The sequence below is a fragment of the Rattus norvegicus genome, chromosome 1 (genome assembly GCF_021556685.1).
Source record: "Rattus norvegicus strain SHRSP/BbbUtx chromosome 1, alternate assembly SHRSP_T2T, whole genome shotgun sequence".
Lineage (NCBI taxonomy): Eukaryota > Metazoa > Chordata > Mammalia > Rodentia > Muridae > Rattus > Rattus norvegicus.
In genome coordinates, this window is record NC_141534.1 from 92,445,796 (window position 1) to 92,456,702 (window position 10,907).

General features: G+C 51.5%; 1 protein-coding gene across 1 annotated transcript; it reads left to right on the forward strand.

Moving 5' to 3' along the window:
- The first annotated feature begins 114 nt into the window (after positions 1 to 114).
- Exosc5 (exosome component 5) lies at positions 115 to 9,212 on the forward strand. The gene is given in 6 exon segments (NM_001107493.2): positions 115 to 345; positions 4,371 to 4,484; positions 5,459 to 5,580; positions 6,572 to 6,712; positions 7,484 to 7,573; positions 8,885 to 9,212. Coding segments are annotated over 6 exon segments (708 nt in total). The 5' UTR covers positions 115 to 197; the 3' UTR covers positions 8,978 to 9,212.
- The last annotated feature ends 1,695 nt before the right edge of the window (positions 9,213 to 10,907 follow it).

A 10,907-nucleotide genomic window follows, 5' to 3' on the forward strand; every position in this document is an offset into this window, starting at 1 on the left:
ATTCTCCAATGGCTTTGCCAGAATTGGGAGGTGGAGGTGGGCAGGACCAGATTGTTAGTAAACGCCGAGCCACGTGCTAGGGCCACTTCGGGAGTGCCCTAGATTGGCGCTTGCGCGGTAGGTACACGGCCGGTAGAACTGCGCGTGCGGCTGAGCGGAAGCTACGGTAGGAGCCCCAGCGCGCGTGGTCAGCGGCTATGGAGGGAGCAAAGCGTGCAGACGCCAAGGTACTCACTGACACCGGAACAGAGTCCAGCCCTCGAAGTCCAGTCTGCAGCCTCCGGCACTTTGCTTGTGAGCAAAACCTGCTGTCCCGGCCGGATGGATCTGCTTCTTTTCTGCAAGGTACGACTTTAACAAGGTTTAACTCAGCGCGCGCCATCCTCACCGAAGAAGGGTTTTTGAAGAGCGGTTACTGTGTAGTGTGCAACCAAGTACGCCCACCTCCTTGGAGAATTTATTTCTAGATATTGCGTATACCCACCTCCCGACTCGAGAAGAAATGATTTGGCCAGGCTGTTCAATACCTCTTGGAAGAAATCCAGGGCAAGACCCCTCTCCTAAGAGTGAATATTCCAGAATAGGTGTTTCACCAAGGCAAATATTATCCTTGACTAGATTTCTTAAAAAACACTTCTGGATCCATACATCATCGGTTGAGGCTAAGGTGTTTATTTGCATAAATACCCTTTGAGACAGACACATCACCACTACTGGTTTAAATATAATTACTGTGGCAGGTGATATACCTAAGTAAATGCTCTGAAAATTGAACGTGATCCTCCCATCCTGGGCTAACAAGTAGCTCCCCTTCTCTGGTCCCATCATTTGAGAAAACATGCCTTTCCTTGGTATACACGTCTCATCAGGGTAAATGAATAGAAAGAAAAGAGAGATCTCGAGGCTGAGGCCCACATAACCCTGTATCCCAGTCCAGCCAACCAACTTTGAGAGGTCATGGGAGAGTAAAAAACTACCAGAGTAGACAAATGAAGAGGACAAAGATGGAGTTGACAATGGGGAGTTGTGTTTGAGATATTAAGAGCTGATCACTTTATGGCTAGTAAGTTAGTGTGGGGTAGTGGTGGGTCAGAGAGAGCAAGAAAGGACAGTTAAGACAACTGTTCAGGCATTTTCCTGGGAAGGGATCTGGTAGATGGGACAAGAGTTGAAGACTGACAGGAGCTTAAGAAAAGAAATAACACCTTTAGTCACAACACTTGGGAAACAGAGGCAGGGTCTCTATGAGTTCGAGGCCAGCCTGGTTTGTGGAGAGGAGTTCCAGGAAACCCTGTCTTGGGGAGAAAAAAAAAGGGAGACAACCGGGAACTGGAGAGATGGTTTGGTGGTTAAGAACACTTGTGGCTCTTGAAGAGGACAAAGTTCAGTTCCCAACATCTATTCAGGAGGCTGTCAAGCACTTGTAACTCAGGAGCTAGGGGATTAGAAGCCTCTGCATGCAGGGACACACACACACACACACACACACACACACACAGAGAGAGAAAGAGAGGGGGGGCTTGCACAAGCATGCATGCACATAATTAAAAATAAAATAAATCCTAGGGACTGAAAAGGGGAGAATTTCTGTAGCCCCGTTGTAGAGATGGTGGGAAAGAAGAGACTATTTTGCTTGCCGAGAGCACAGTTTATACAGCAGAACAGGAACAGCTACTGTGTAGCTCTAGTAAGCACCTGAGTCTAGTTGGGTCACTTCTGGTTTCAGGGCAGATGTTGGCGCTAAGACCCTGTCCCATTGGGTTTCCTTGGAAAAGCACCCGCAGATGTAATAGTGTTCTCATCCCAGGCTGGCTCCTGGTTTTGCTCACTTGCTAAACTCAGCGTCTCCTGTCTCTCGAGATATAAGAAATAGAATGGGAACCCTTCCATGTTCTAAAACTCTAAACCACGGGGCCCTGGTGCAAATTGGAGACCTTGCAGACTTTCAAAAAGAATGTTGCAGATGGGGCTGGAGAGATGGCTCAGTGGTTAAGAGCACTGACTGCTCTTCCAGAGGTCCTGAGTTCAATTCCCAGCAACCACATGGTGGCTCACAACCATCTGTAATGGGATTTGATGTCCTCTTCTGGTGTGTCTGAAGACAGCGACAGTGTACTTATATATAATAAATAAATAAATCTTTTTAAAAAAATGTTGCAGACACATCTGACCTCAAAGGCTCCTGCAAGAACACCCTATGGGAGGGGGCGTGGCATCAGTGAGCAGTGCAAATGATGGGTATATGTGATAAATGACACACTAACCCTATTACTTCATAGCTGACCTCATTAGGCTCCTCTTGCTCTAATAAGGACCATGACCAGAAGCAACCTGTGGAGGAAAAGGTTTGTTTGGCCTACATACCCCAAGTCCATTGAAGCAGGAACTGAACCATGGAGGAGCCCTTGCTTTTCATGGCTTGCTCAGCCTGTTTTCATTTATAACCCAGGACCACCTGCCCAACAGCAGCGCCGCCCACAGCGAGTGGGACCCTTCCATATCAGTTGTTAATCAGTGAAATGCCTTGGGTCCGGGAGTGTGTGAATTCCCCTGCAGACTTGCCTACAGACCCTTCTGATGGAGGCAGTCCCTCAGTTGCCTCAGTTGAGTTTCCTCTTTCCAGGTATGGCTAACTCGTGCTGAGTTTACCAAATGCAAAGCAAAAGAAGTAACTAGCCAGCACAGTGTCTTACCTTACAAGCAAAATTGATAAAAAGAAAAAAACCCAACAAAAACAAAACCGATGGTACTGAACCCCTAATCCTAGCAGCAGGGAGATAAATAAAGGCAGGAGGAGCAGCTCGTGCCAGGGTCACTCAGCTGCACAGCATGGGCGAGGCCAGCCTTGACCACACAGAACCTGACTGCAGAAAGTCCAATGGAGGGCTGGAGAGATGGCCCAGTGGTTAAGAGCACTGACTGCTCCTCCAGAGGTCCTCAGTTCAAATCCCAGCAACCAACCACCTGTAATGGGATCCGATGCCCTCTTCTGGTGTGTCTGGAGACAGCCACAGTGTACTCATATAAATAAAATAAATAAATCTTTTAAGGGGGGGGGGAAGGAAGGAAGAAAAAAAAGTCCAGTGGAAACCTACAGAGCCCCGGAAGCTGCCCGTGTAGGTTTGTCATCCTATTTTCTGCTTTGGATTTAGCATGAATGCCCCACCACAGAGTGACATCCCTGAGCCCTCGACTTTTAAATGATTGATTTCCTATGGATGTCCCCAGTGCCCGAGCAGGACAGAAGAGTGTGAACTTCCCAAAAATGTAGTTACAAATGGTTGCGAGCCATCTCTCCAGCCCCAACCTGTGATCCACTGTACACATACATTTTATCAGTGTGCAGCTGTGCTGTAAAGCGGGAGTTATGTCAGAAACGTGGAGACTGCTGTGCAGTGCAATGCCTTCCTGTCGTAGGGAGCCTCTCTGAAGCCTGCAGACATTAGCAAACTCCTCACACAAGGGCCAGTAAGACCCGGACGGGACCAGAAGCCAGACTTTTTACTCTCCAGACCCATTTGTAACCACTCTGGGAAAATAAGCAGAAATTAAGACCCCCCCTACACATCACAATCTTTTTTTGTTCATTTGTCCTTTTAAAATGCTTTTACTAATATATTTTAATTATATCTAATAAGGGATTTGTTTGGTTGGCTTATGAGATGGTCTCGTGTAGCTCAGGGTGGCCTCAAACTTAGCTCGGAACCAAGGATGATCTTGATTTCCTGATCCTCCTGTCTGTCTCCCAAACACTGGGATGTGTATGTACTTCGGGGGTGAGAGCCATGTGTGTGCCAGTGCCCATGAAGGGCAGAAGAGGGTGTCGATCTCTCGGAGCTGGGTGATGTGGTGGTTGTAAGCTGCCTGATGGGGGTGCTGGGAACTCATTTCTAGTCCTCTGGGAGAGCGGCGTGCATGTTGACACACCACCACCACCCAGCCATCCCTGCGGCCCCAACTGTCTCTAACAATTCACCATGGCTGAGGTCCGCAGTAAGCTCTGCCCCTGCTGACCAGTGTCCTGCATGTTTGAAGGGAACTGCTTCTCTTTAAAGTCCGTGTTTATTTCATCTTCTTGTGCGATGCTGAGACACATGGCCTCCTGCTGCTGTGAGACCCAGTCACCTGATCGGCACAGAAATGCCCTGAGGGGGGGTTGGGGATTTAGCTCAGTGGTAGAACGCTTGCCTAGCAAGCTCGAGGCCCTGGGTTCGGTCCCCAGCTCCTTAAAAAAAAAAAAAAGAAATGCCCCAAGGAAGACAGTGCCCCTGCTCAAGTGGTGGGTGATCCCCGCCTAAAAATGAGAGAGCAGAGGAAAGAAGTGCTCAGGGTGGCACAGAGTAACCAAGGCCTCCCTCGTGTTCCCCCAGGTGATACCTCTGTCCTGGCTGGAGTCTACGGGCCGGCCGAGGTGAAGGTCAGCAAAGAAATCTTCAACAAAGCCACCCTTGAAGTGATCCTGAGGCCGAAGATCGGCCTGCCCGGTAACTGGACTCCACTGACCCCCACCCCACCCCGTAAAAAAAGGAACCCGGCTCGTCAGGACCTCCTGAGTCCTCGATGCTCGAATGTCCAGTCTCTCTGCACTGCTCTCCTCCCTCTTTGCCCAGCCTTTGATTCTGCTGCACTGGAATGGAGTCCAGAGCACCACGTCTGTGAGGCAGAAGCTCCTCCAGGGTGGATTCTGGTCGAGCCCTCTGCAGAGCTTAGGCTTCCGGGATCCGCACAGGTGGGCTCCAGGCAGGCATTCTAGCCCATTAGCCTTTCCCTGGTGAATTTAAGGCTATGTGGCGAGGCCATGCAGCCAGCCCTATTAACTTTTTGAGACAGTCTCAAATCCTCTGAGCTGGTAGTGAGCTCTCTTTGTAACCCAGGCTGCCCTCAAATTTGTGATCCCGCTGCCGGGGGGATCAAGTCCCAAGATTACAGACCTGACCACCAGAACCACCCTCTCTTCCTACAATCTTTTTTTTTTTTTTTTTTTTTTGGTTTTTTTTTTTTTTTTTTCTGGAGCTGGGGACCAAACCCAGGGCCTTGCGCTTCCTAGGCAAGCACTCTACCACTGAGCTAAATCCCCAACCCCGAGCCACCCTCTCTTGAGCCACGTCTCTGCCTTCCTCTCTCTTCCTTCCCATTACCTTGTTTTTCTAACCTGTTAGTTACCACATCTCCCCACCCGTGGTGGGATGGGCCTGCTCTGGTGGGAGTAGATACGGCCAGTATCACAGAACATGGCCACGTCCAGGTTTTCCTCCTTGGGTGGCTGGCTGCCAGACCCCTGGCCAAGGTTAGGCATAGCGGGTGTTACCCAGAAACGTTCAGACTCTCCTGGGAGTGTGTACACCATCCCGGGCCGAAGCTGACAGCCCCTTCCTGAAGTCTCCCTCCAGAGGCTGGATCGAGCAGAGCAAGATGACAGGGTGGAAGGGAAGAACCTGACCGCTTCCCATCTCCCCAGGCGTGGCTGAGAAGAGCCGGGAGCGACTGATCAGGAACACGTGTGAGGCAGTGGTTCTAGGGGCCCTGCACCCCCGGACCTCAATCACCGTGGTGCTGCAGGTGGTGAGCGACACTGGCTCTGTATCCTTCCCCAGCCCTCTCCTCCAGGAAGTGCCCAGGACCTCCCCTATGGCTTCCATTTGGGTGACCTTAGACTGGGCCATGGCCCTCAAGATGGCTCAGTGGATAAAGGTGCTTGCCAGCCTGAGTTCACTTCCCAAGGCTCATACGGTAGTAGGGGAAAACCAACTCCCACAAGTTGTCCTTTAACCACCATGTGAACACACAGGAATAAATGTAATTTTTAAAAATTAGCAAGCAGGACTCACTGTGTGCTGCTAGGCCTGGCACTGAGCACCTCATGGTGTTAAGTCATTCAGTTCTCACAGGACCTGCACTGGGTAGCACTGTAGTTCCTGGGTAAATCCCAAGACATGGGCTCAGGCTCTCTTGTTCGAGAGCTCCCGCATGTGTGCTTCTCATGTTGCCTTGTTTCAGGTGAGGAAGTTGATACTCAGAGAGGGGCAGTGTTTTGTCCAGTGGAGCAAGATGGTAACAAGTGCGGGACTCAAGCTCAGGTCTGCCCCACCTCAGAGCCTCTGCACTTGCACCTGGCTCTCTCCTGGGGAGCAGCGAGCAGGCAAAGGTCTTTAGCTCCGTTATCCAGCGTGGCAGCTGCGCGCTAGATTCCCAGGGGGTGAGCCTGGCTTTGCCAGTGTCTTTCATATGTGACTTTGGGAATCCCTCTCCTTGACCCTGTTTCACTAGCAATAGTTGGTACATCCCTTGGTGTGTGTGTGTGTGTTCCCTGGCATTATCCCATCTGACACAGGAATACTAAGACTTAGAAAACCAGACAATCTTACAGCTGGGAGAGAGGCAATAAGGCCCAGTGTGGAGCAGCAGCAGCCACTACTCGATGCCAGTGCCACCTATGCGCCCTGCCACACTGCTGCTCTGTGGTCAGTCAGCGATGTCTGCAGCAGGCATCAGCAGGAAAAAGGAAGTGTGAGCGTGTTCTAGTGGCCAGCCCCACAGCAGACATTCTCCTTAACCAGTCCGTGATGCCCAGCTCTTGGCCTGTTGCCTGAATGCAGCCTGCATGGCATTGGTGGATGCAGGCGTGCCCATGCGAGCCCTCTTCTGTGGGGTCACCTGTGCCCTGGACCCTGATGGCAATCTTGTGCTGGACCCCACAACCAAACAAGAAAAGGTAGGCGTGGCAAGCTGGTGTTGGTGAAGGGCTGCAGCTCAGAATGCCTCCAGGCCTGACCCTAACATGGCAGTTGGCTTGTGCACCCTTGACACACTTGGCGGGTTCTGACCTATTTGTCAAGGCTCATTCAGCTTTAAGTGCTAGAAACCCATCTCAAGCCAGACTTACACCAGCCAGAAAAGAAACTTGCTAGCATTCACTCCCCAACCGTAGAGCAGAGCTCTGGTTCTTATGCCCTGTGCTGGTGTGATGGTGATGACAGGGAAGCCCATTTCCCACCCTTCACATGAAGTGATTGGAAACCCTAGCAGTGTGGCTGGACCTCAGCAGGATCGCAGTGGGTTGCAGATACAGGCACAGAAAAAGGTGCAGTCACCTCACCTTTGTGGCTTTTGCTGCAACTGCTGCTGCCTGAGTGGGAAGCGGGATGCTTGTCTGGAGGCTTCCCAGGATCCCATCAGATAACCAGGAAAGCCTAATGGCAAGAGAGCCTTTGGCTTGCCTATGTAGGACAGAACAAGGAAGGATGCTGGAGAGGCAGCCAGGAAATGACCAGCACTGTGTTTCCCCTGTAGGACAGGGAAACTGCTCAGAATAGAGACATAGGAGCAAAGAAATAAACAGTTACCTAGGAATGGGTTGGTATGTAGACAGAGGGCTGCAGCTGACCTAGAGGCTAAGGATCCAGTTACTCCTGTTTGATACTGTCTGAGATCTTAGAAAGGAGGGTCCCTGGATACTTAACAGTCTTCTACCTCTTGTCCCTAGGAGGCCCGGGCCATTCTGACCTTTGCTCTGGATAGTGCGGAGCAGAAGCTGCTCATGTCCGCCACCAAGGGGCTCTATTCTGATGCAGAGGTACCCATGTGGGGCAGGGCACCACCCAGAATCTTTTCTCCTATCGCTGGCTGTAATGCCTTGTCCCAGCTCAGAGCAGGCTCTTCTTTATATCCCCTGCAAGGGACAGGGAAGGGCACATTCTCAGGGCTTAGTTCCTGAAGTTCCTGCCCTGTGTGCACAGGGTTCTGGGCTACAAGTTTAATCTCAGCACAGGGGAGACAGGCAGGCATAGTTCTGAATTCAAGGCCAGCCAGGGCAACATTTTGAGATCCTGTCTTAAGAAGAAAAAAAAATGCTCCTTTGTAGCATTTTAAAGGAAAGCCTGAAAGGTTAAATCAGAAAACAGGATTCAGCTTGAATTCAGTTGTCAGCACAGAACAGTGCCCTCTAGAATTCTGGGCTCCCAAGGGGTCTGTGCCTGTATTTCTTTTGATTTAGATCTCTCATTTCATGGCTCTTACAGTTATTGGAGTTGGGCTTGGGGGCTGACAGCTGTGATCAAAACACTTCAGAGGCTGGGGCAGAAGGACTGGTGTGAGTTCCAGGCCAGCCTGGACTATGTAGTAAAAACTTGTCTCAAAAAGAGAGCAGAGGCTCCAGGCAGGTCTGTCTAGTCACGCTCAGCAGGCCGTAAGTTAGGAGAGCTGCTAAGTCTGAGATCATCTTGAGCTACATATATAGTTCCAGGCCAACCTGGGCTACATGGCAAGATCCTGTCTCAAATAACAGCAAAAGACGTGAAGGTTAAAGGGTTATGCCTCTACCTCTCAGGCTCTCCAATTCTTTGAGTTCTTTAAGGCGTGAGGATTCTGATCTCAGGGATTCGAGGTCCTGTTGCTTTCATGAAGAGTGTGGTCCCCAAAGCCCTTAATCTCATTTCATTAAGAAAAAACTTAGGGGCTAGGAAGACGGGTCTAAATTAGAAACGCTTGCTGCCAAGCCTAATCGGCTGACTTCAGTCCCCAGGACCACCATGGCAGAAGGAGAGAACCAACGCCTTCAACTTGGTCTTTAATCTCCACAGGGCATGCTCAGGCACTGTGATTTATGTATTAAAGAGGGAGCAGGCTTAGGGGCTTGAGGATGTGGCTTAATTGGTAGAGGGTTTGTCCCACGCATCCCCGGCACAATACAAAGCCAGGAGTAGTGACGTACAGTGACTGCGGCAGGGTGATTGTTGCCGCCATGATGTAAGCGTCTCATTGTGGGGTGGGAATGAGGAGGTGCTGAGGAAGGACATGGCTGTCCTGGTGGTGAGGAGTGATAGGAGGGCCGGGGAGGATGTAGGTTCGGGGACTCCTTTGGGGTTAACTTGCTTCTCGTTCCCAGCTCCAGCAGTGTCTGGCCGCCGCCCAAGCTGCCTCACAGCACATCTTCCGCTTCTACCGAGAATCCCTGCAGAGGCGCTACTCCAAGAGCTGAGGCCCGCCAGGGCAGGGCGCCCTCCACCACGCCCACCGCCTACCCGCCAGCAGCCAGCACTCCACTGTGCCTCTGTCTGTGCCCAGGTAGCCTCTGGTCCTGTCGCAGCAGGGGCTGCTGAGGCAGGCTAGGGAGGGGCTTAGGGACATTCTAGGCCTGGGTACAACCCTCTCTTCACCAGGACACCATTAAAAAGGGCTCACCCGTGTTGAGCGAGTGAGTCGGTAGCCACTGATCTGGTGTCTGCAGAGCACTCATTCAGCAGCCTGCTTGGCGCCAAGGGGCTGCAGTGAACGAGAGACCCAGGCCGCGTGGTCCAGGGTAAGAGGTGGGTGTGGTGGTGTGGCCAGTAGTCCTTGCCACTTGGTAGGTAGAGATCATTTCCCACCGCACAGTGAGTCTGAGGCCATGCTGGGCTCCATGAGACCATCTTACTTTTAAAAGGAAGGTGATCTGGAGAGAGTTCAGCCATTAAGAGAACTTCCTTTGCTTACAGAGGTCCAGGGTTGAGTTCCCAGCACCCACATCAGGAGCTCATAACCACGTGGCTCAGCTGCCGTGGGATCGGACCTCCTCTTCTGCACACACAGAGACAGTTAACCTGAGGGGGTGGAAGGGCTCATTCCGCATCAGGATGCCTTTACCGTAGAGCAGCTGGAGATTGCCCTGAAGGAGGAAGGTGTGAGCTCTTGGCTGACGTGGGAGGAAAGGGCAGGAGGAAAGGGAAGAGATGTCCACATGGGGGCTTAAGGGGATTACATCCCGCACCCCATGAAACAGGGTGATACCGTCCTCATGTACGATGTCACAGACAAGAGCTAGGTAACTATGAGGTCAGCCCTCAGCCTACCCAAGAAGACCAAAGGGCCATGAGACTCTGGTCCCAGAGCCATGGCTACGCAGGGCAACAACCGTGTTCCAGGAGCACCCCATATGTGAACAAGCTACTGGGATCCAGTCGGCTCCTCTGCCCACACACTCTTGGGGACCGACGGGGTGGAGTCAAGCATTTGGGAATTTCTGTGAAGACTGACTCCCGTAGCCCATCAGCATGAAGCCAGATCAACAGCCCTGGACAGTTTCCAGGCAGGGCCTATCCCACCTTGTACTTCACACGCCATTACCCCCATGCTGTGTGGGATCGTAGATGCTGGAGGGAATGCAAAGTGGAAATGGATTTTCTTCCCGCAGGATCCATCCCAGTGGCCCGCAGCACTCAGAAACCTCCCTCTTTATCACCTGATGTCATTAGGCCCTGGGCGGATATTCCCTTACCTGGTGCTGCCAGCACTGTTTCCTTAAGGATCCGCCCATTGCATAGCTGGGCTGTGGTGTGCACACACCCTCAGTCCCAGTGCCCGAGGGGCAGAGGCAGACAGACCTCTGATTTCAAGGCCCATTCTGCAGGGAACCTAGGGACTTGGCTGAAGTGAGTTTGGGCAGTTACTTGAGAAGATAGATTTACGATCTCTAGATGGTTTGAGCTATTTGGATCCTTTCCTCTAAGAAAAGGAAAAGAAGTCAAGTTTCTGGACAGAGCAATGATCATATCATGGAAGCTGAGCTACACTTTTTTGATCCACTTTTTTGTTTTGGTAGCTCTTTTTCGAGACAGTCTCAACTGTGTAGCTCTTGACTGACCTTGAACTCATATATAGACCAGGATGCCCTTGAACTCACAAAGATCCTCCTGCCTCTGCCTCCCAAGTGCTAGACAGTTACGCTACCACCAGCAGCTGGCTTTGGGATGTGAACATGGGGACTTGTGAATTCTGAGTAAACCCTTTACTATCGAGCCATGCCCCGACCCTGTTCACCACCACAACCACCCCAAGACTGGGTCTCTGTGTAGCCCTGGCTGTCCTGCAATTCCCCTTGTAGACCAGGCTGACCTCAAACCCAGAGATGTACCTGCCGCTGCCTCCTAAGT